The sequence below is a fragment of the Condylura cristata genome, unplaced genomic scaffold, assembly GCF_000260355.1.
Source record: "Condylura cristata isolate star-nosed mole 26May11 unplaced genomic scaffold, ConCri1.0 scaffold00018, whole genome shotgun sequence".
Taxonomy (NCBI): domain Eukaryota; kingdom Metazoa; phylum Chordata; class Mammalia; order Eulipotyphla; family Talpidae; genus Condylura; species Condylura cristata.
The window spans coordinates 39,740,918-39,765,359 of record NW_004567119.1 but is presented as its reverse complement, the minus strand read 5'-3'; the positions used below and the strand labels follow the sequence as shown (position 1 = coordinate 39,765,359).

The window sequence follows — 24,442 nt, the reverse complement described above, 5'->3', positions numbered from 1 at the left end:
TGGAGAAGCGTGTTCCGGGTGTGTGTGTGTGTGTGTGTGTGTGTGTGTGTGTGTGCGTGTGTGGCGAGCTATGTCTGCTGTGTGGGCAGGCAGCGCTGGAGGGTGGGCACGGTGGACTCAGGGACAGGCACTATTTACGCAGCTTTGGGGAGGTGCACCTGGTGTGGGCCCCTGCTTGCTAGAGTTCTGGAACAGTCAGTAGCAGCCGGGCCAGTCCAGGTCTTCCACAGTGTATGTCCTGCCTCCCTCGTCCACAAGATAGACCTCCCCTTTCCAGTCCCTGCCCCACAAAGGTCCTTCTAAGTAGTGGCTGGTTTTCTCAGGCCCTCATGTGCCCCTTCGCCACCCCGGATTGCAGAGTGCCAAGTGGGGCAGACACGGGAACATTGCCTGTGGCCCCCGGCCTTCGTGGGACCCACAGGGACTCAGCCAGTGGGTCCTCTTGCCTTTTCTCTCCAGTGGCACAGTGGACGAGCGGAGGTCAGCTGACAACTGTCCTCGCCTGGATCAAGATGGCAGCGCCCTGCCCTGCTTCTGCCATCTTTCCCAGGGGATCGGTGACCTTGGCCTAAATTCTGGCTCTGGCTCTGTCCCACCAGACACCCTGTCACCAGAGTCCCTCAACAGCGCCTCCCCCAACCCCTCCTGGGTCTGTCAGACACACGAGTTTCAACACGTGCTCTACTGAACAGTCAAGCTCACCCAAGGCCACCTGGCCTATCTGCCTTCCCCAGCCAGTTCCCACAACCCATCCTGTGTTCCCCTCAACTCCAGCACCCCCTTGCAACTCCCTGCCTCGGGGTCCAGGGTCTCCGCCAGCCCCCAGCATCCCTCTTCACAAGCACCCAGGACCCATCAAGCGCCACTTCCTCAAGAGATCTCTCCCCGGACACCCCATTATTGGTACCCCCTTCCCTCCCCAGACTGTCCTTCCTTTGAGTTCCAAGTGTGCCCACGTCCTAATGCCTCGGGTGCCCCCTGACACTGGTGCTGCCTGGGGAGGGTGTGAGGGCAGGGTAGCCCGGTCTGAGCAGGAGGGAGGCGCAGGCTGGGGAGATGCACCCAGCATAGGTAATGTTCTAGACATCAATATTCTGGTACAGAACCCCAAGAAAGGAACCAAAAACAACAAAACAGATTTTAAGAGAAAAGTATTTCAGCACAGTCCATGTGCCAGAAGTGGCTGGCCACATCTGCTTATATCTGGAAAGCATGTTTCGGGGTTCCCAACATGCTGTTTTTCCCTTCTCCCAGTGGACTAAGACCAGACTGCTCTTCCACTGGGCGGGACCCAGGAAGACCCTCTGCCATTACGGAGGGGGGTTCCCGGCTCTTCCCTTCCTAACCGCAGGCCAGCTCAGCAGCAGCACCTGCCCCCCACTCACCTGGTTTGCAGGGGATGGGCTGAATGGGCAGAGCCAGCTGGGAGTCAGGGGGGACAGGCAGAGGCTGGTGGCTGGGGGGGAAGGCCGGGATCATGACGTAAGGCATGTTGACCTGCTGAGGGCAGAGAGACGCTGTGTGAGTCCGTGGCGGCCCAAACAGCTACCCAGCTGTGGCCACTCCTGGGCAGAGAGGGAAGCCCAGGGCCCGGGGCAGAGACAGTCTTCAAAAGGTCCCTGCCACCTCCACGGGGCCTCACTGAGAAGAAAGCTATACTGGTCCCTCCCTTAAACAGGGAAGGGCCCCTCCCTGGTGGAGCAGCGGGTTGAAGTGCAGCACTAAGAATCGAAAGCCACTTCCACATGAGTTCGATCCCCGCCTGCCCCAGAGGTGACCCACATGGCACAGCAGACCTCTCCTGACCCGCCCGCTGCTCCCCTCAGCAGTGTACTTCGTCGATCTGCCTGTTCTGCTCCCCACTCTGTCTCTGGTGAATCCTCTCACCCCCCCACTTTCAACTCTGGCCTGTACCCCAGTTCTGTATGCACAAATAAATCTTAAAAAAAAAAACATGGAAGAAGAAAGAGGGGACTACAGCAGAAATGAGCCACAGAACCTGGGGTTCTGCCTGAGCCACTGGGCCAGCCCTCCCCCGCTCCAGGCTGGCACCCCTGAACTTCCTGCCACTCCCTGGCCCAGCTTGGCCCTCTTTGTACCTGTATCTGCTGCTGAAGGAGGTTGATCTTATGCTGCTGCTGAATCAGCTGCTGCTGCTGCTTCGCAATCTGGCAGAAAAGAGTAGCCAAAGTGAGCCAGGACAGTAGGCCCAGGTCCCCACCTCCCCAAAAGTCTCCCCGACTAGTGCAAACCACAGAGGAGAGACAGCAAACAAGACCATCCTCAGAATTGATTCTCCTTTTGTGGGGAGCTCATCCTCCCCTCAGAAACCAGGGGTGGCGCATGAGAAGGGGGTAGCCAACTGCTCTTACTCAGAGCCCCTCATACCCCTGACACCACATCCCTCCGCCAGGGCTTCCCAACAGCCAGAGGTGGGACCCGCTGCAGCGGGTTGGCCCAACACAAATGCTTCCCTCAATGCCTGACAGACGCCTCCCTGGAAGGAAGCCCGGCCCACCTGCTCTTGCTGCTGCCGGGCCAGTTCCATCTGCTGCTGCTGCTTCTCAAAGAGCATGGCGGCCATGTTCTTCTGCTCCGAGTGGGCCGTGAGGAGCTGGTCCCGCAGGGTGGACAGTTGGTGGATCATGACCAGAAGCTGGAGCTCCTTTTCTGCCAGGCTCTCCTGGGTCCCTGCTCCATAGGGAAACAGTCACACTGAGAATTTTGGTTCATCTATCCAGGCAACACTAGCCATGGGACACTTCCTGAGACTCTGCTCCAACCCAGGCCTGTCAGGCTGGGACAGTCGAGACAAGACCCCTGCAGGGATCTTGCTACCTGACCACTAGCTGGCCCTAGAAATTTCCACCACTGGTCACTGACTCCAGGCCCTACCAATGCTGTGGAGGGGAGGGGGGAGGGTCTCGGTCTCAGCCTGCCCCTGGCCTCTGGGCCCAGGCCACCCCACAGGACACACCTGGATTCAAACCTCAACTCTATATACCTACGAGTTGTTAGACAAATTACCAACATCTCTGCACTTTCATTTTTCCAGGATATAAGTAAACCCAAGAACCATCACACCACAGGGCTATCATGAGGACGAAAGATAATGAGTGCAAAGCTCTTAGTCCAGAACCTGGCGCGTGGTCCTCCCCCAGCAAACATCAGTGTACCCCTGTCCTTGCACTTAGCAGAGATCGGACACCACAGTGACCTAAGTGCTGGCTGCAGCCATTGCACAGGGTCCCCCAAGTTGCCTTTGAAAAATACAAACACCCAGGCCCCCAGCCACTGGGGTTCTCACTGGGCTGGTGGGTCGGCCTGGGCGCCTGCAGTTTGCAGGTCCCTCTGTGGCTGTGATTCAGCCTTGCTGAGGAATGAACACCCTAATGCGTCTAAGCAGCAGCCCTTGAATAACCACTTCCGCTCACTTAGTGAGGCCCAGTGGCCTAGAATTAGCATCAGCAGTGAAGACTGGGGTCACGTTAGGCTCATCTATAAGATAACTAGAAGTTAGAGCTGGAAAATGGCCATGACCTACCCAAGGTTGTGGGTCCCTCGTGAGAGCCCAAACCCAGATCCTGGCATGTGATTCCTGCCAGGCCTTGCCTGCATGGGGTTGAGACAGGCCCCCGGGCGAGAAGTGGTGCTGACCTCCAGATAGGCAGGAGCTAGAGTAGTGCAGGTGAGAAATGAGGGCAGCGAGAGCCCCCAAAATTGCCCCCCAGACCCTGGGGGCATGGCCAGGCCTGGAGAAGGGAAGGGTTCACACAGCCTTCACCTTTGACATCTTTGGTTTCCACAGAGCTCCTTCCCAGAAACCTCTCCTTCCAGTCACTGGACAGCAGCTTCTCGATAGCAGGTACAACTGGAAGATACAAAGAGCTCTGGCAGCTGTCCCCAGCCCTCACTGGCCCAAGCCTCACACAGCGTCTGCCTCTGCTGGGGACAGAGCTTACCTGCCTTCAAATTTTGGTTGAAGTCCAGCTTCTCCTGGCTTCCAGAGGCCACCTCAGAGCCTCCCGGTCTCCTGGGTTCTGGGGAGCCCCTGCTCTCTGGAGAACTGCAGTCCTGCAAGACACACTGAATGTCACTGTCACCCCCAAGAAGGGGGCTGGCTGTAGGACAGGCCAAATATCCTAAGACAGGCATCCCCTGAGGAAATCCCAGGGTCCACCCCCAGGACCAACCCTCCCCACCTTTGCTCTGACTTTGCTGAACAGACTGAAAGGACCAAGTTTGAGAATCTGGGTTCCAGCCCAAGCTTGGGGATTCACCAGGTGCTTGATCCACAAGAACCTCAAGCTCCCTGCACCTGGCTTGTGTCTTCCAAGAGGGGACTTCCTAACCCCCACCCTGTCCTGGGGCTGCAGCTGGGGTGAAGGGCGTGGATGCGTGTGGTGAGGCTGGCACTGCAGGGGTAGCAAGACCAGTTCTGCCCAGCACCCCCCCCCACCCCTCTGCTAAGACCCGGCACCCTCTTCTGTCTAAGTCCTCTCCACTCCGGAAGGCCTGGCATCGACCCTGAATCCGCCAGGATCCACCCCCGTCCGTAAATCCCTCCCGTATTCCCCAGGCTGGCTCCTGCCTCAGAGGCCTGAAACTCCCCTCCTTGGGGTTGTAAATGATGTTTCCTTCTGGTATCTCTGCACAGAATTGCAGCGTTCTGAGGAACCGCTAGGACCCTGACGGCTTCCTCGCTTTAGGGAGTTGGGGAATGGCCTTTAACAACGGTCCAACTCCGGCTGGGATAAGTAGCCTGCTTCCCTCCAATCCTATGGAAAAGCTGGTAGTGACCTTTAGTCAATCTCTGAACTGCTGACCCTACCCTTCCAACTCGTCCTCAGTCATCCTAAGGACTAGGGCGCAGCCGGAGAGCGCTAACATCAAGTGAGTGCGCGTAGAAGGATGGCCGGGTGTCCCCCAGGCCGCCCCTGGCAGGCCCTCTCCACTCACTCGAGTCCTGCCTCAGAGATTCAGGCTCTGCCTCCCCCACTGCCCAGCTGGGGGTTGGGTGCCCATAGAGTCCCTGGGTGTGGGCTACAGAGACCAGCGGGGGACACTGACCCAGAACCCCTGGGAAAGTGCTGGGCACCTGAGCTGGAGCCTGGGGATCTGCACCATCCTGGGGGGCCCGGGCTGAGTCTCCAGGCTGGGGTTCAGCTGTGGCGGTTGCTCCCTGGGGGGCCTCATGGCAGAGTTCTTTCTTCCCCTCTGACTTGACAGTGCAGTTCACCATGGTGCCAGCGCCATCCAGGGCCAGCTGGGCAGATCCGGGACTCCTCATGGACATCCTGAGGGCAGAGGAGCAGACAAATGAATCCTGAGGGCCAGTGGGGTGACCCCATACTTCCTGCCCCTCTCCCCAGTCCAAACAGGCACATGCACTCAAAATGTATTTTCCCTTTTTTTTTAAGGTTTATTTATTTATGCATACAGAACTGGGATGCAAGATAGTGGTGTTGAAGGCTGAAACGATTCACCAGAGACAGAATGGGGAGCAGAATAGGCAGGTTGACTGAAATACATTGCTGGGGAGAGCAGCGGGTGGATCAGGAGAGGTCTGCTACGTCATGTGGGTCAGCTCCCTGGCCAGGGTTCAAATTCGTGCTGCAGTGGCTGGCACTGAGACGCAACCCCTATGCCACCAGGGAGGCCTTTTTTTATATCTATAATAGTTTATTTTTAAATCATGTTGTGCCTTTTCCCATCTTATCTGTAATCCCCGTGGGCTTCCCACCACCAACTCACCCATGTGCCATCACCATTGTCCAGAGCACTTCCCTCCCCCCATTTTTGATCCCATTCCCCACTCCACCTCCTTAAAATGTCTCTGGTATATAGCTGTTCATTGTTATTATTTTCCCCCTGGTCCTTTATACTCCTGCTATGAGTGAAACCATCCCGTATTTTTCTTTCTCTTTCTGGCTTATCTCACTAAGCATGATCCCTTCCAGCTCCATCCATGTGGCTGCAAAAGGCATGTGTTTATCTTTTTGATTGTTGAGTAATATTCCAACGTGTATATGCACCACATCTTTTTAATCCAGTCATCTACTTTTGGGCATTTGGGTTGATTCCATGTCTTTCCTATTGTAAATAAAGCAGCAATAAACACGGGGGTACAATGACTGAATTAAAAGTATAAATAATTTTTTTAAAGTTTTTAACAAGAGTAAATGATTAAACAAAAATGGAATATTACTCAGCAACAACAAAAATAAATAAACACAGGACGCTGCCTGAGTCCTCACCACTCCCTGCACATCCCAACACTGTACACGTAAAACACTCATTCTTTTAGGTCTTCTTAGAGACTAACATGAAGTCTTTCTTTCGTTTCCCATCAGTCTGCCAAACGTGGGGAAATAAACCACAAGCAGGGAGATGGGTGGCCTTCCGGAAAGCATCAGACATTTATTTGCAAATCCTGGCTGAAGTAGACTCTGCTTCCAGGGCTCCCACCTGCCCGCCTGCGACCCCACAACTCCCCGAGAAGCAGCGTACCCCTGGTTTGTGCTTGGATTAGCCATGCACGCTGAGGCCGGAGGGGCAGAGGCCCAGGGCTCTCTTGCTCAACCTGCAGAGTCACCAAGGTAGAGGTAGGTCCTGGCGCGGCTCCCCCAAGAACCACTGCGTGACCATGAGCAGGCTTTTTTTTATTAACCTCCCAGTCCTCAGCTTCCTCATCTGTAAAATGGACACGCAGGAGACTGTGGAGGCCTCGAGTTTAAAACAGTGTGTGGCCCTAGTGAGGGCCACGTGGAGTCTTTAAGCCTGAGGCTTGTTGGAGAGGCGAAGTCAGGGGTGAACCATGAAATGTCTGGAGGTGGCAGTATGGTGATCTTCTTAACGAGATTTGCTAAAAAAATGTTCTTAAAAGTTTTTAACAAGGCCCTCCCTGGTGGCGCAGTGGGTTAAATCACAGCTCTGGGAGCTAGTAACAGCCGCTTAGCACCAAGTTCGATCCCTGCCATGCAGGTGACCCACATGGCACAGCAGCAGACCTCTCCTGTCTCGCCTGTGCTCCCCACAGCACTGGCCAGCTGCTCCCCTCAGCAGTGTGTGTATTTGTCAATCTGCCTGTTCTGCTCCCCACTCTGTCTCTGCTGAATCCTCTCACTGCCCTTGCACTTCTGGCCTGTATCCTGTACCCCAGTTCTGTATGCATAAATATAAATAATTTCTTTTAAGTTTTTAACAAGAGTAAATGATTAAACAAAAATAATCTTTTTTTCCTAAAAGACTTATTTATGCATTCAGAACTGGGGTACAGGCCAGAGGTGCAGGGGCAGAGTGGGGAGCAGAACAGGCAGATCGATGAAGTACACTGCTGAGGGGAGCAGCGGGCGGGTCAGGAGAGGTCTGCGGCACCATGTGGGTCACTTCCAGGGCGGTGATCGAATTCATGCTGAAGTTGCTTTAGCTTCGTAGTGCTGTGCTTCAACCCACTGCACAACCAGGGAGGGCCCAAAATAAAAGTTTTTTATATGGCATTAAACTGGGGGAGGTGGAAGCCAATAAAGAGATATAGTGAAGCATATCTTAAATGCATGGTACAAGTGAATATTGGTCTACAGCACCAAGCCTGCACAATAAACCTTTTGTAAGAACAATGCATGGCCAGAGATGGGTCTACTATAGGAGTTCATCATGTACATTAAATACCCTGAAGAGCTGCACAGCTGAATGAGATACCATCCCACAGATCGGACCACACCAGACTCTCCTGTCACTTTCAAAATGCCTGGAATGGCCTGGAAGCCTGGACTGGGCAGCGCAGGGTGAGGGGCAGTGAGCCGAGAAGACCCAGGCCCCGCTGGCTGGGGGCTGTCTGGCTCCCGGTCTCCCCCCCACCGTCCAGGGACCTGGAAAACCTCCAGGAAGCAGGCAGCTCGGCCCAGCCCATCCGGGCACAGGGCGGGGTGCAGAGCCGGCCCGAGCAGGGGGGCCGTGGGGGAGGGGGATTTGGGGAGGGGGCATTATCCTGAAGCTGAGGGCACCAATTACATAACAAACAAACCCCGGGCTCAAGCTGTGAATTAATCAAACCGCTGAAAATAAAACCTTCCTCTCAGGAACTTCAGACAAAAGAAACGAAAACAACCAGGCTGGCTGGAAAATAAAAGGCAGCATCGCTGAAGGGGGGACAAAAGGAAGCCAGACAATAGGGTGTTGGACAAAGGCAATAAAGCCAAAGGAAGTGTGACAGGCGAACAATGCGGGCTACGGGCTTCTGATCCCCGCCGGCTCTGTGCCACCGCGCCCCACACCCGCTGCCGCCCCGCGTGGGCGTGGGCGGGCCCCCGGTCGGGCCCGCTCGCCTCCTCCAGCCCTGGACGCCGTCCTGGGGGTTTTCGCCTCCATTCTGTCCCCACTCCATGGCCTCCCAGCTCCCACCTCAACGCCTTCCATCCCCAGGCAGCCCAGAGGCCCAAAGCGGAGGCACGGCCAGAAGCATAGGTGGACAGGGGGGCCACTTCTCCAGGTGACTTGCTGGCCGCCCAGCCCCGAGCGAGGGGAGGCAGTGATGAGATCTCTGACCTGGACTGTGCTGCCCAGCCTGGGCCCCTGGCCTCCAGTGGCCCTAAAAGGAAATGTCCCACTTGCTCCTAGTCATTGGTTACTGACCACATGCTGAAACTGTCTGCCTTTGCACACATTCAGTTAAATCAAATACATTCAAATTAATTTCGCCTGTTTCTTTTCACACTTCTAGAAGGAGCTACTAGAAAAAGTCCTGTGAAGCACGGAGTTGGTTCGTAGGAGAAAGCAATGCCTGTACAAAACTCAACTTTGACTAAGAAGATAAAAACAAGTGTGTAGCTCCTGGTGTTTCTGTCCCACTGGGCTCCTTCACCTGTGATGGCCTTTTCTAACTGTACTGAACCCCCAAGAGGTCGCCCAGGGGAGCCTGGGTTTGCCTTTGCACTGGGGAGGGAGGCTGCCTCCTGGTGCCCCCGCTCCCCCTGGCTTCAGGCCCCACACCTGATACCAAAACTGCGTGGTGGTGACAAGAGTGTGGTGTGGCCAGGTAGCCAGACCCATGGCCCAGAGCCAGGCCTCCCCTGCCCACGGCCTAGAGCCAGGCCTCCCCTGCCCACTGCGCGTCTGTCCTGTTCTGCTTCATCCGCCCTGAGCCCATTTGATGATGGAGAAGCCACAGCTCAGGCCTGAGAAGTTCCTCCCTGGGTCCCCCCCTTTGGGAAGAGGCTCTGTCTGTAAAACAGGGGCACTAGGGGGTGGGCGTGTTCAGTGGGACAGGTCAGGGCACTCACACCCTGTGCTAACCCCTGACACTGGCTGACTCTTGGGACCTTCTTGTGACCTTTGCAGGCTGGATACCCCTGAGCCTCAGGCACATAATGGGTATGCTAACCCATGTCTTGCTGTGAAGATTACATAATATAGGTGGCCCTACAGGGCGGAGAGGAGCCTTCTTCTAACACCCCCTCCCCCCTCCCATCCATTCTCGTGGCCAGAGCTTGGCCTTCAAAGCACTTACCACAGGTGGTAATGACACCCTCCCTCACATGCTTCCTCCACTTCTAATTCACTCAGTAGTAGCCTGGGAACCACCCAGCCCTCCCCTGTGGAAACAGCGGGAGCTTTTGCTCATCCCGCCCCCCAGCACAGCACAAGTCCTGGAGCATAGTAGGTGCTCATGTAACAGCCGCACTGCTTTCAGAGCGTGATCAAGCTCATCAGCAAAGCACACTGGGCAGGCCTAATGCGAGGCTGCCATTACCACCTCATCAGAGCCCCCCACCCCCAAGGCGCGTGTCCACTCTCCCTCACCTCTCACCCAGCATCCTCCCCAGGACTCCTCCTGATCTAGCCCTTTCCTATGAATGGCCTAACCCACCCCCCAACACCAAGGATTCCATTTCCTTTGTTTATACCTTAGGACAGTAGAAGCATCTTCCACACCTTTAAAGACCTTGCTGGAACCTTCATCTTAAGTCTTCTTTTTCACAGACTAAAACAAACCTTCCATTTCCCTTGCTCCTTTTTCCATGTGGTACCTTGGACACTTCAAGGGTCACAACTTCCCCTTTCCCCTGAGGCCCAGAAGCCTTACGGGAGATATGAATTATTAGGGTTCTCCCATTCTTCCCCGAGACCTGGTCAGAGGCCACAAGATGCTGCGGTCAGCCTCCTCCTCACATCAGCCTCCCCCCTCACCTCATAGTGGAAGTGCTCCTATGTAAGCCCCTCCCCGTCACCCAGCCCAGTTCATTTTTTAAGTGGAGAAACTGAAGCCAGAAGTGTAGGTGGCCAGTTTTGGCATCCCTGCCTTGACCTCCTGTCCCTTCTTGGAAACCCTCCACTGTCCGCCCCCCTCCCCCCCACACACACACACAGACCTGCTCACGCCATCCCACTTGGACCTCACCTGAGCTCTGGGACAAGGTGAAGGCCCTGGAGGAGAAGGCTCCAGCCACACTCACCCTTGATGACAGCCCGCAAGGCCAGGCCGATTCCAGTGCCAAGGAACTGGCATAGAGAAGCACCTGCCCACCTGAGCATCTCAGTCCACTACGCAAACAGATGTCAATCACCTGTGCCTGCCTCCTCCCACAGCAGGCCCTCCCCGACCCCTCAGTCCCCCAGACACAGTTCCCCTTCCACCCCAAGCCAATCACCAGCCACCTCCTCTCCCAACCAGCCAAGGACCCTCCCATCCACTGGATTGGTATCAAAGGAGTTTTCATGCTCAGTCCTTCCTCCTCCAGGCAACTGCCCCCACCTCCAATATCAAGATGCAGATAAAGACAGAGATAAATTCCAGTCATCAGAGCATGACGAGTGACTCAGACTCCGGGCACAGGAAGACAACAGCATGGTCTGACAGGCAGACCCTCCAGAGGACCGAGGACCACCCTTCCCGGGGCACACTCCAAACCCTCCTGCAGGCTTCCCCTGCTCCCAGGCCGGCCCTGGGTGGATGGTACCGAGGGGCGCTGCCAGGGGACGTCCACGTGCAGGGCCCAGTCCCAGGGAAACGTCACTTCCTCTCAAAGCCCCTTGAGGCCTGAGAGCCTCAGGCAGCCTTAACAATAGCCCGAGGCGTGGGTGCCCAGAATGGTGCCCTGGTGCCACATCCTGCCATTCTTCTCCCAGGCCGCACCCTGCCACCCTTCCTGGCTACGCCCGATCCTATCTCTGATGTTTACTCAGAGCTGGGAGCTGGGCCCGCTGCGGGCTTGGTTGGGACAAAGCTTTCCTGAGAGGCCCCTCACCCCCTCTGCCCTGGGCATATCAGATCCAAGTCATACAGCCAGGTCTGGTGCAGCCGAGTTAGGAGGGGGCCACTGCCCAGCCCCCTACCCTGGGCTGATCCGGGCCGGCCAAGGCGGTCACCGCCTGATAGGGCAGCCAACACAAGCCAGACAGGGCCTTGGCAAACACAGGTCTCCTCTCTTGCTGCCCGTGAGGGCAGGAAGCGCCCCCCACCTCACCCTGCCCCACAGCAGAGCTGACCCCCAGTGCAAGGGCCTGAGGCTCAGAAGAAGACTAAGAGACTGCAGCTGCTTCTTCCCATTTACGGCCCCTTCTGGCCATCAGTTGTGGAGACACCTGAGTCCAGGAGGAGCGCTGGCGAGGGGCCAGAGGGACAGCATGGCCGCGCTGTCCAGGTTCCCCACAGGATGTGTGTGTCCCCGGGCCTGGACAAAGCCAAGGCAAGGTCATAGCATCCCTGGACCCTTCTGCTCAGGTCCTAGTCTTGTGTCCAGCTTCCCCCACCCCCTCAGCAAGCAGGGGGCTGTGTCCTTGTCTCCCAGTGCCCGGCCAGCTCACAGCTGAGATAGTACAGTGGGCGGATGGCCTAATCCCAGGCCTTCCCTGGGGGCAGCCCTGAACTCTCAGCAAAGGAAAGGGAGGCAGTTGGACAGAGCACTTCCGTGAGAGTGCTCTCAACTTATTTCCTCAGCCTCGCCAAGGCCCAGAGGAGGTGACATCTGCACCCAGGCCTCCCAATGCCCAAACTCACATCTTGTCATCTGCCAGTTATGCCCTGGCAGTCCTCCCTCCAACCCAGATAAGAGGATCCGGTCCGGCAAAGATAGATCTACCCCTGTCTTCACTGCTGACAGGATTCGAGTTGTTTTCACCTCGAGACATGGGCAAAGGAAAAGTTAGGCAAAACAAATATAAGGACAGACTTGGGAGCCTGGGGGGAAAGATTCAACCTCTCAAAAGCTGACTTTCTTCCCATATAAAGAGGAGATTCTAAAACCAGTTTCTTTTATTAAAAGATCGCCTATGATTAAAGATCGGCTACAGAAGATTCTAGAAAGGAGATGGGAGAGACCTACTGCAGGAGGGATGTGTCTCTTCCGTCCCATAGAGCAGTGGAAGCAAGAGGCCCCACGTAGCTGGACACGGACCTGGATTTGCCCAGGACACCCCGACACTCACTCGCACCCCTACTTATCTGGCTGAGCTGTCACGCCTTCCCTTCCCTGCCGATGACACAAAAGCTCTGCAGAACCCATGAGCGCCCTCATTTCCTCTGGAGCAGGAGAGTGAAGTGTTGCTCTGTTAACTCCTGCAGACCCCTGCCGCCCCCCGCTGACCCCGGGAGGGGCTGGAGTGTGGACACCACAGAGGGGAAAGGACCAGTGGGAAGAGCCTGAAACGGCTGTTTCCCACGCAGGTAGAAGTGTCACCTTCGCCAGGCATTCTTGCTGCCAGCGCTGGAGTGGCTTGGCAACAAGCAACGCCGGTGGGCCTGTGCCATGTGGGGCCCCAAACCCCAGCACCCTCTTCCCAGCCACACAGATGGGCAACTACTTGACCAAGAAGACACCCACGAGTGTGGCTGGCAGGGTAAATGGGGCACAGCCCCGCTGAACAGCTCAGAGAGTAACCCCAGCGCAAATAAGCTGGAGGGTGGAGCCCCCAGTTCCATCTCCTCCAGAAGGAGCCCAAGGAGTGCTCAAGGATGGAGCACTTTGCGCCTCAGATTCTTTAGGAGACGGGGGGCTGAGGGCATCAAGGTCTCATGGTGTGAGAACTATTTGTATGGGATTATTCAGCATGGAGCCTGGTACAGGGCAGGCTGCCACTTGGTATTGTTGCTGTGGTTGAATGAATGAATGAACGAACGAATGGGCTTCCAGGGAGCCCTGCCAGCCAGAGCACTCAGCCACAAACCATCATGGTTTCTGGGGTTCTGTTTTTTTCAATACTTATTTTTTATTTATGCATACATAAATAACTGGGTTACAGGCTAGAGGTGTGGGGGGTGAGAGGATTCCCCAGAGACAGAGTGGGGAGCAGAACAGGGAGACTAAAACACACTGCTGCGGGGAGCAGCGGGCAGGACAGGAGAGGTCTGCTGTACCATGTGGGTCAGCTCCCTCCGTGGCCGGGGATCGAACTCGTGCTACAGTGGCTGTGGATATCTTCACAGCGCTACACTCCAACCCCCTGTATCACCAGGGAGGGCCCTCTGGGGTCCCTCTTCAAGGCATGGTCATTACCAGCCTCCACACATCCTTGAGTCCCTGGTGTCCCTCCTCTCAAAGTGGGCTACACCCTGGGCTCCCTGGGGACTCAGAAAAGGCATCTTATTCCTCTCCCTTCTCCTGCCTCAGTTGCCACTACAGGGGCCTAGGATTCAGATCAGCGATCAGATGGGAAAGTACAAGAGCGAGCCAGGAGCTGGTAGGTGGCATCACCAGGAAAGCCTGGTGGTGGTAGCCACAGCCTTGAGCCCAGATGACCCACTTGCCAGTCTTCAGCACACTCTGGCCTCAGCCTCTGGGCCCCAGGACATGCCTCCCGAGGCTTCCCACCTTGAGAGAAGCCTGGGGACTTCCAGATAATTCGAGATGCTCAGCAGCTAGAACAGACTGGGGAAACAGCAAGGGGACACAGACTGTGGTACTGCGGCCAGGGCCCGGGGGGCTGGGCTGGGCTGGGCTGGGGTGCACGGGCCTCACGTTGGCCAGGGCCTGGGGGCTGGGCTGGGCTGGGCTAGGCTGGGTTGGGCTGGGGTGCAAGGGCCTCACCTTGGCCAGGGCCTGGGGTGCACAGGCCTCACCTTGGCCAGGGCCTGGGGTGCACGGGCCTCACCTTGGCCAGGGCCCGGGGGCTGGGCTGCGCTGGGCTGGGGTGCACGGGCCTCACCTTGCACAGTGGCTCAGGTCTGCTGTTCCCTGTCGCCCCTCCCCCGACCGCTGGGTTCTGGATGGGACACCACCATGGCTGGGAGCCTAATCACCACCATCTCCCCCAAGACAAGCTCGTGCATCGGAAACCCCAATTTAGCAGCTCTTGCTCAAGCAACATTCATTCTTCCAGCGAACAAAGTGTTCCGTTCTTTTTTTCTGCAAAGGCCGTGTTTCCTCTCCCATTATCTACCCCATCGGCAGCCAAGCCTGCCGCAAAAGCAAGATTTCTTTTTTCTTTTTTGTTATTTCATGGTCCCCTTTATTTATGGGTGGTTGTTTTTTCTTAGCTCTGGCTCTTTCTCAAAAGTGCTGGGGAGCAAGCGGTGGGAGGGAGCAGTATCATAGTTAGATTCTGATTCTATCTGAAATGATTATCAAACAACCCCCCAAAGCAATCAGCCTGTGCCCAAGTCTGCCTGGGACCCCACCTTCCAGGACCAGGACAGGCCAAGGGGTAGGACTGACGATTCCCCGTCTCGACACCCGGATGTTAATAATAATGTTAATAATAAAATACTAATGGTGACATTTAAAATATTCACCGAGTGATGGGCCCAACAGTTAGATGGGACTCATGGGGCAATCGGATGAGGTGACTGGGGTCCCCCACAAATGAGCGTCACAGTGGTGTGTCAACTAAAGGCCCCTCTTGCTGTCGGTAACTTACTGAGCGTTGACCACATGCCCAGTAGTCATTTTTACATAAGTTAATCTATTTAGTCTTCACAATAATCGTCTGGCATAGATATAAGATTTGCATTTTACGGATGAAGAGGTTGAGGCACAGAGGTCATTTGTGTTCAGGGAGTAGCCGCAGCCGCTTCAGTGCAAGTTCGATCCCCGGCCCCAGGGTGACCACATGGCGCGGCAGACCTCTCCTGACCCACCCGCTGCTCCCCTCAGCAGTGTACTTTGTGGATCTGTTCTGCTCCCCACTCTGTCTCTGGTGACTCCTCTCATCACCCACCCATCCCACCTCTGACATGTATCCCAGCTGTATGCATAAGTAAATCTTTTTTTATTTTTTTTTTTTTAAGAATACCAGCCCTCCCTGGTGGTGCAACCGGTAAGGATGCAGCACTGCAAGCTAGCCACAGCCACTTTCAGCATAAGTTCCATCCCCACCCCCCCCCCCCCCCACCCCCCCGGAGGTGACACACATGGTGTGGCAGACCTGTCCTGACCCGTCGGCTGCTCCCCTCAGCATGAATTTCAGTGGATCTGCCTGTTCTGCTCCCTACTCTTTCTGGTGAAGCCTCTCACCACCTCTGCACCTCTGACTTGTACCCCAAGTTCTGTATGCATAAATAAATAAATCTTTACAAAATAAATAAATAATGCTTTATAAACCATGTGTTAAGTTTGAACATAACTTTGCTCTGTAATTTATAACTGCACCATAATTTAGCCGATGCCTGTGGCTGAAACAGTTCAATTTTTAAAAAAAGATTTATGTATTTATACATACAGAACTGGGGTACAAGCCAGAGGCACAGGGGAGGTGAGAGGCTTCACCAGAGACAGAGTGGGGAGCAGAACAGGCAGACTGAGGAAGTAAACTGCTGAGGGGAGCAGTGAGCAGGTCAGGAGAGGTCTGCTGTGCCATGTGGGTCACCTTCGGGGCCGGGGATCAAACTCATTCTGAAGTGGCTGCCACTAGCTTGCAGTGCTGCATCTAACCCATTGCACCACCAGGAAGGGCCGAAACAGTTCAATTTCTTAAACTTCATACTACTAAAGACTTCCTCAGACACATCATCCACCCTTCAAACACCTCCACTCCCGGGGACAGGAGGAGGCAGCAGAAAGCTCTTGCCTGCCCCTGGGCGGGCTGGGGACAAAGCAGAAAAGTATCTAGGTTGGAGAAGGAGGCTATGATGGGGGCCGGAAGCTTAGGCCCAGCACCTGTCAACTCCTGCACTGGGGAAGTGTCCCTGGGCACTGATTTCCCCTTAAAAGGATGGAGGACCGGGCCCTTCCTGGTGGCGCAGAGTTAGGACACAGCTCTGCAAGCTAGCCATAGCTGTTTCATGGCCAGTTTGATCCCCTGCCCTGGAGGTGACCACATGGCACGGCAGACCTCTCCTGACCGGGCCACTGTTCCCCTCAGCAGTGTACTTCGTCAATCTGCCTGTCCTGCTCCCCGCTCTGTCTCTGGTGAATCCTCTCACTGCCCCTGCACCTCTGGCCTGCACCCCAGTTCTGTATGCATAAATAAATACATCTTTATAAAAAAAAAAAAAGATGGAGGACCACAAAGAGAGCTCGATGGCTACTATAGACAGGTGCTGACGCAGGTGTGAAATGTGGAGACAGGAGCCAGAGAACCACCACCTGAGCCAGCAAGTGTACTTCGGCTGTTCCACAAAGTAATGGGCAGCAGGGTCTTGGAAGGGTCCATGGAAGGATGAAGGATACACCGAACGCGATCTACACAATGCCGCACGCACAATAGAAAACTATCCGCCTTAAAGGAAGGAAATTCTGACACATGCTTGTAACCTGTGTGAACTTGAAAACATCACGCTACCCCAGACACAAAAAGACAAATACTTCATGATTCCACTTCCAGTGAGGTCCTTGGAGAAAGTTCAGAGAATGAGAGAGAACAGATTGTCCAGAGGCAAGCCAGGGCTGCTTCAGGGCATGGAGTCTCAGCTGGGGTCCCCAACATGTCCTGGAGGTGGACGGCTGTTTCGGCCACGCAGCAATCCACACGTACTTGCTGCCCTGGACTATATATACCTTTAAAATGATTCGTGATAACTGTTTTCTCTGTATTTTACCACAATAAGACCTAGATGGAGAATGTGAACCTGCTGTAGTAATGCCCAGTTTCACAGGAGTTCAGTGTTGCAGATGGGCACAATCACGGCCTCTCAGGCAGACTGGAGACCCCAGACCAGGGGTCCTGTCAGACCAGGCGTCGGGGAGACCAGCAGGCTACATACAGTGCGGCTCCTGTGGGGGAGCCTCATGCACACAGAGCCATAATTAACGCCACTAATTGAAGTGTCTAGAAAAGGCCAGAGCCAGACAGTGCCAGGTCTGCCACCCCCACCCCCCACTGGAAGGCCTTCCCCGCTCTGCCTCCACCACTGGGAACAATTAAAGGCTTCCACCTGCCACCAGAGACAAGGTGTACTTAGGATTCCTCAGCAGGGAGGTGAAGGTGAAGGTGAGGAGGATGGGAAGCCGAAGAAGAGATTCAGCCTTCCCTTCAAGCTGGTTCTTTGGCTTTTCTGGAAATCCTCTACTCCAACGTCCTCCTTAGGGAGGTGGTTGGAAAGACAGCACAGGCTGACCCCTGGCTCGAGAACAGTCGGCACCCAGCTTGCTGAACAACCTCAGACACATTCTCCTACGTGCTGGGCCTCTCTCGGGGTCCTCTCTGGGCGTCCTCCTGACGAGCAGAGGACACAGTGACAGTGGCCCCATGGCAACACTGCAGCAGAAAAGGTCTAGGGGTGAGTGCAAAGGGCTGGGGGGAGGGAGGGTGCTGAGCACTGGCCTCTCTACTGAGGCTCATCCAGAATGTTCCACAGACACTGGCTTCTGCGGGCCACCCCAATCATCCTTTCGTCCTCTGTGACCAAATTCCCATCCAGCCCTCAGGCTCAAGTGAGGTTTCCTTTTTTTATTACTGGAGCCTTGACTGGTAAAAATGCCCCAGTTCCCACTTAACCAAGAACGCGTCACGGGCACCCAGCCTGTGTAACTAAGCGCTGCCTCGGAATCACAGTGTAGGCCACACTGTAGGCCACACGGAGGGCAGGCGGCCACAGGGACCCCTGGGGACCTCCTCCGAACCCAAAAAGCCATCAGCATCTTTGTCCATCTTTGTCCAATGAGGAAGAGAAAGGAGCGCCCCTCTCCCCGCCCCTTGCCTCCCCCCTCCCTAAGCCCCCATTGGGCCATTAGAAGAGCAACTCCCTTCCCCCACTCCCAGTCACCCTGACCCAGGGGATGGGGGTCAATAATGGGGTCACAGGAGGCAGGCTCCTAGTGCTAAACCCACCCCGCTGTTGCTCAGGAAGAATTTAACCCTCTCCCTCCCAGCTAGTGGCTGCCCAAGTCTGGCAGGGAGGGAAATCACTGTAGCGTAGGTGAGTGTAGACAGGCACCAGGGAGCATCTCAGTGCATAGTGAAAATCAGCAACTAAATCTGGGGACAAAAGGTCTGAGTTTGAGCACTAGCTGTGCCACAAAATCAGCATGAATCCTGGGTAAGCCTTAATTCTCTGAGCCCCAGGCTCCCCATTTGTAAACTGGGGGGTCAAAACACACACCATAAAAGGACCTGGAGGCCTCCACAGCACTTTATACACTTTGTGACTAATAAAGGCCCCCCACACGGGAAGGGACATAGAGGCTCTTAACTCACGCTGGGGCCCGGGCCACGCCACCCACCCTTCCACGGCCTCGGTTTTCCCATGTGCACGTGGAACAAACTCTGGCTGCTTCTGCCAGAGGTCAAGCTTGAAGTCGAACTCGAAGGTCTTTAATGCCATGGGAATAAAACGGCCGCTAAGACCCCGATTTCCAGCTCCAGGCTGCAGCCCAAAGTGGCAGAAAGTTCCAGATGCTGCCCAGCAGAAAGGCAATGAACGACCCTGCCATTCAGTGAGTGACCACTTCAGCACTTCCCAGGTATTCCCAGCAGCCCATCGCTAGATAAGGCATCTGAAGCTCAGGGGAGGAGGAGAAGCACACCTGATATCCACCCGACTCCAGCACCAAAACTAGGGGGTTGCCACATAGACAAATATGTCATGGCTTTGCCGACCGCCACGACTTTTTCAAGGATGCTGAGGACGGCTGCGCGGTGGAGGCTGGGTACCGAGTGTGCAGCCTTCACTTCCTGCCAGGCTCCAGCAGGCAGGAAGCTGCTGAGCGCCCAGAGTCCAAAGGTTGGGCAAAGGCTGTTTATTACTGTGACTTACGAAAATCCTCCAGCAGTTGGGCTTTGTGAATATGGTGGTTTCCTGCCTCAAAATGGGCCCAAAACTGCATGTGAATTTCATGGGTGTTGCAAAAATCTGCCTTCTTGGTGTAGAGCCATCCCCTGAGAGCCGAGTTCAGGGATGACAGCAGCCACAGGTGAAAGTAGTCAGCATGCCCTCAACCACACCCTCTGCTACACCTAGCAACGCTACAGTATGGGCAACAGTTGTACCCTTTCCTGCGGCACCAGCAGAGAGGGGCCCCAAGGCCCAGCCCACCTCTGCCACACCCCTCCTCCTGTGCCAAGCTCCCAGGACACTTGGGGCTGCAGTGTTCAATGGCGCAGCAACAAGAACAGCAGCAAACTGCTTAAGACCCCCACCTGCCAGACTCTGAGCTCAACCCTTCGTACGTAATTTTTTTTTAAGATTTATTTATGCTTACAGAACTGGAGTACAGACCCGAGGTGTGGTGGGTGAGAGGCTTCACCAGAGACAGAATGGGGAACAGAACAGGCAGAGTGACGAAGTACACTGCTGAGGGGAGCAGCGGGCGGGTCAGGAGAGGTCTGCAGCGCCATGCGGGTCAGCTCCCTGGCCGGGGAATGGAAGTGGTGCTGCAGTGGCTTCGCAGAGCTTCATAATGCTGTAGCACGTAATTTTTTAACCTGAATCCTCCCAACACACAGGCAGGTTGGTTTGGTAGCATTTTACAACTGAGGAAGCCAAAGCACAGAGAGGGTAGGTAACTGCCCAGGGCCACACAGCATGTGCACATTGCATCTGAAGAAAGAATACTGTGGGAGGTGTCAGAGTTGACAAAGCCTGTCCCCCTCTTTCCATACTCTGGAAATGTGGTCCTCCCTCTTCCAGACTCAGAACCTACAGAGGTCAGTCATGGCCTGTGGGAGGGGCTTTCCACCACCCAGGCAAGCTCAGAAGAGCTCCGGCATCTCCAGGCCCACACTAACCCCAAGCCCCAGCCCCAAGCAAGGAACCACACTGTCAGCTCTGCTCACTGGAGCCTTTTATACCCAAGGCCTGCACTGAGCAGCACTGAGCAGGGCATATAGACATCACTGCATTGAATCCGTTTAATCTTGTGCAGGAGCTATTATTCACTAAGCAGTTTGTACGTTAGAAAATGAGGTTTGCAGAAATTTCTGGTACTTGCCAGAAATCACACCATTCAGAAGCAGAGTCAGCTCAAGTCTGGGTCTGTCTTGATTCTACCTACCTCCCAGCCTCCTACCCCAAGCGCTAGAGACAGAATCTTTTCAAACAGCCCTGAAGCCCCAACCAACTTAAGGCCCTGTTTCCACAAAGCAGCTGTCTCCGTGGTTCTCTCTCAAGTTCCCTGAGAGAGACCAGGGTCAGGTCCTCTCCCCAGGCCTCGTCCCCAGCCTTCCTGGAGTGGAGACTAGGTGAAGCTTACCAATCCCTGAGTATCTCACTTGCTCAAAAATGTCAAGCCACTGCTTTTATTTATTATTACTTTTTAATTTTTAAGACATTTATTTATGCATACAAGAGTGGGGGTACAAGCCAGAGGTGCGGGGAGTAAGAGAATTCACCAAAGACGGGGAGCAGAAAAGGCAGGCTGACTAAAAGAAGTTCGCTGCTGAGGGGAGCAGTGGGTAAGACAGGAGAGGTCTGCTGCGCCATGTGGGCCACTTCCTTGGTGGACTGCCTTTTAAAAAGGCATCTAGGGATTAGTATTCCTCTGTTCATGTAAGTTCACCAACTCATTGAGAAATGGCATATGTTTCATTCACTCACTTAGATCCCCAGCAGAATCTAAGGGGATATGGGATATGGTGTGGGTCAGGGCAGAGAGAGACAGAGAAGGAACAGGCCCCCCTCCCAGGTCACCTGCCCTGGGCCCATCCCCTGGGGCCCACCAGCCCTGGCAGGGAAGGGAGAGGCATTTCGCTCACCAGGAGGGTTAGCATGAACTGAAAGCAGCAAAAATGTCTTTGAACAGAAAGAAAATGAACAGATTCAATTGGGATTTCTCACAGGACAAAGAGGGAATGTTCTCTGAAACACTCCCCAACTCCTCATAGTCAACCAAGTGCAGGTCTCCTTCCACACCTGGAGAGGAGGGGGCTTCTCTGTGGTGGCTCCTGAAGGCACCTGAGGCACCCACATAGTCTTCTTAGCAAGACTCAGCTGGCTCTCGGAGGCCTGAGCCCAGCAGTGGGCTGCCGGACCACCTCATTAAGGGGCCGACCACGCTGACTGGAATCACGAGTACATTCTTCATGAAGTCCGGCCAGAGCCCTCAGCTAGCTGGGAAGAGGATGTCACCCAGAGAACAGAGGCCAAGTCACCCACTCCAGGACTGAGTGGCCATCAGCTGTGTACCGCTAACAATAAGATGACAGTCCCAACCTCACGGCTGGAAGCCAGGCCAGTGCTCTCACGGCCCAACAACCCTCTCCCCCACCCCAGCGTGCACATTCTCTGCCCTGGCTCTCTGCAAAGGCCCAAAGCTTCTCATCCTTCCAGAGAATCTGCCCTCCAACGCCTTACAATGGCACCTACCACAGCTCGGTGGCCTGGGTGGGTGACACCTCCCCTCAGTGCATCCAGGGGGCCAGGAACCACCCATGGCCCAGAAAGGCTCCTTTGCTAAGTTCCCCTGCCCTCTGACACCAAGGTACCCCAGGAAACACGGACCTTGACAAACCGCTAAGGTGACTACTTCTGGTCAAAGTAGTCGCAGTTGAGGAGAATGAGGGAACAATGGGGTCAACTTACATGAGGGGTGGACGGAGGAAAAGGGTTTGCTTCCAGGAGTGGGAACTGGTGACGAGCGCGGAGAAGCTTCTAGGCCAGCCTGATGGCGGGGTGGCGGCAGGTGCTGCTCCAGCCCTCTCCATTGCCTTTAGGGACCCCCACACAACAGCCGGCACATTCGGAGCCCCGGCACACTCAGCACCCACAGGACGCTATCTCCTGCCCCAATCTTGCGGCCACGAGATAAATTCCACCACCTCAGCGCTTCTGCAGAAAGGGGGTTGCTTGACTTATGTGCCACTCTTTCCACAAGGGTGGTCATCCCGCCCGCTCCCGCTCTCCGGGGTCATCTCAGCTGCCCTTCTTTCCTAGCCGGTATCTTTCCAGGCCCCGGCACCCCCAAAAAACAACACAGTGAGTTTCCATTCTGATGTCAGTGCAAGGACACCGTTGCAGAGACAAAACTGAAACCCGAAGCACGGCGGCCTTGAGTATGAGAGCGAGGCCTGTTCACCCCACTTCCAAGAGCCCTCTGGGTCCACGTGGGGAGACATGGCCCCGGAAGCCATGTCCTCACACAAAGCTGGCTTCCGTTCAGTCCATGCTGAAACTGTCCCCCACCCTACCACCGAGTCACTGACCTGTCTTCCTTCCGGCCCCGCTCTCGACATGAACCCCAACACTGGAGAACAGAATGTGCTTGGCTGGGGACTTAGGTGTCATAAATTGCTCCTAACAGATTCTTAATCTCAAAAATTAAATAACAAACAGGGGGGGAGGGAAGTGCACGGGACTATGGTGATGACACACGGGTGACTCGGTAATGGGAAACCCATGGGGATTACATCTGAGATGGAAAAAGGCACAAAATGATGTAAAAATAAACTGTAATATTATAAATAAAGATAGATAGATAGATAGATAGATAGATAGATAGATAGATAGATAGATAGATAGATAGATAGATAGATAGATAGATAGATAGATAGATAACAGAAGTCCTTCTCATCGCAACACAATTTCCAACCAGGCCCAGATGAGACACATGCTATAGGGGGCAACGGACCCTAAAACTGCCTTAGGCCCCCAAGGCTGACTTCACCCCCCAGCCTCTCCCTCTCTCTCTCAGTACAAAAGCCAGGTTCCCCAGAGCCTACTCAGTGTGACTTTGACTTCCAACACTCCTTCTGTCTCCAATTTCCCTTTATTTTCAGATTTGTCCAGCCAAGCAGTGAGCACCTGCCTGTGTAGGTAACCCCGAACCCCGGTCCCCATTCACAGGGGAGGGGTGCCAGGCCATGGTGGAGTCCTGTGTGATCTGCTGAAGTCCAGCGGCGTGGCTGGGGGGGTGGGGCAGATCAATAGCAGGGTGACCCTAAGCTGACACCTCGCTCCCAGACACCTGCCCTCTGTGACAGGGCTGGCAAGGAGTCAGTGGGACAGGAGCAGAAGACGCAGATGAGAACAAACCACCAAAAGCAGCCATCTTTGGAAGAGACAATAGTAAAAGGCGCATCTGACCGAGCCCGGGGCTAGGTTGTAAAATTGTGTTCAGGGTCTTGGCTCTATGCAAATCACATGTAAATATGTAAATGGCCCTTGGAAAAATCCAGTGTCCCTGATGCTCTGGAGAGAGCAGCCCCTACTCAGTTCCCCCTAGCAAGAAAGCTATCTGACCACGCAGGAGGGCCCCAGTGCTGCTCTCAGCCCCCAGCAGCGACCCTCTTGGCTCCGGCTTCTCTCCTTGGCCTCACCTTCCTGTAGCTACCTGAAACAAGTGGAGGAAGAGAAAACAGAGCTATTCTGGCCAGGTAGCAAGTGTGGGAGGAGGGGAGAGGAATCGTGGTTTCTGCCGTGGCTTCCGCCGTGGCTTCCTCCAAGGCCTCCATCCTCCCAGATCTGGTCTCAGGATGGGCTCCCCATGATTGTCGGGGACCCAGGGGGCTCCAGACACTCCTTGATGTCCTAGCCCTTCCCTCTGCAATTCCTCAAACCAGAGGCAGAAGATTGGGCCCCACTGCAAGATCTTGGGTTTTCCGCGCATCCGTCCAGGTCAGCATGCCACATGGGCCAGCCCCATCCCTGCAGACCCACAGGGGTGGGACCAGGTCGCCCGGCCCAGCAGACAAGTTCCAGTCTCCAAATCTCTCTCCTCAGGACTAAGCGTGGGTTACTCTCTGCCCTTCTTGATCATGAGGCTTCGTGAGGCTGTGCTGAGGCAGGAGGAGGCACCCTGGAGGGCCCAGCCACGCTGATGCAGGATGGGGCCAGGCTGGGTGTCGTGGTCCTCATCGGCCTCTGTGGTCACAGCAACAGGCAAAGGTCAAAATGGTCCTTCCCAAGTTGCAAATGAGAAGAGCGACATTCCAAGAGGCAAAGTGGCCTCCTGGACCAGGACCGGGGCCTGCTCTCTGCTGGTGCCCACCAACCTAGCTGGCCACTAGCACCCTGACACCAGCATAGAAGTGGAAGGAAGATGTGAGGGTCCCCGCAGGACCAGGCCCCACTGGCTGAGGCCTGGGTAGCAGCGCCTGGGCTGGAAGCACTGGTGACATCAGAGCGGAGTCAGCT

At 55.2% G+C, this 24,442-nt stretch overlaps 1 protein-coding gene across 6 annotated transcripts in view; it reads right to left on the bottom strand.

Annotated features, from left to right (window-relative positions):
- Positions 1-24,442, bottom strand: part of SOX13 (SRY (sex determining region Y)-box 13) — a 42,240-nt gene that overhangs the window by 5,744 nt on the left and 12,054 nt on the right. For 3 of the 6 annotated variants that reach the window (XM_012726972.1, XM_012726977.1, XM_012726974.1), the window contains exons 2-7: positions 5,099-5,297; positions 3,963-4,086; positions 3,785-3,871; positions 2,519-2,691; positions 2,100-2,168; positions 1,386-1,500 (exon numbers count right to left, since the gene is read on the bottom strand). In XM_012726972.1, coding sequence (XP_012582426.1) covers positions 1,386-1,500; positions 2,100-2,168; positions 2,519-2,691; positions 3,785-3,871; positions 3,963-4,086; positions 5,099-5,296 — 766 coding nt within the window. In that variant the 5' untranslated portion in view covers position 5,297. Of the gene's footprint in view, positions 1-1,385; positions 1,501-2,099; positions 2,169-2,518; positions 2,692-3,784; positions 3,872-3,962; positions 4,087-5,070; positions 5,298-24,442 lie in introns of all 6 variants that reach the window. The other 3 variants (XM_012726976.1, XM_012726975.1, XM_004685268.2) reach the window with 3 other exon arrangements.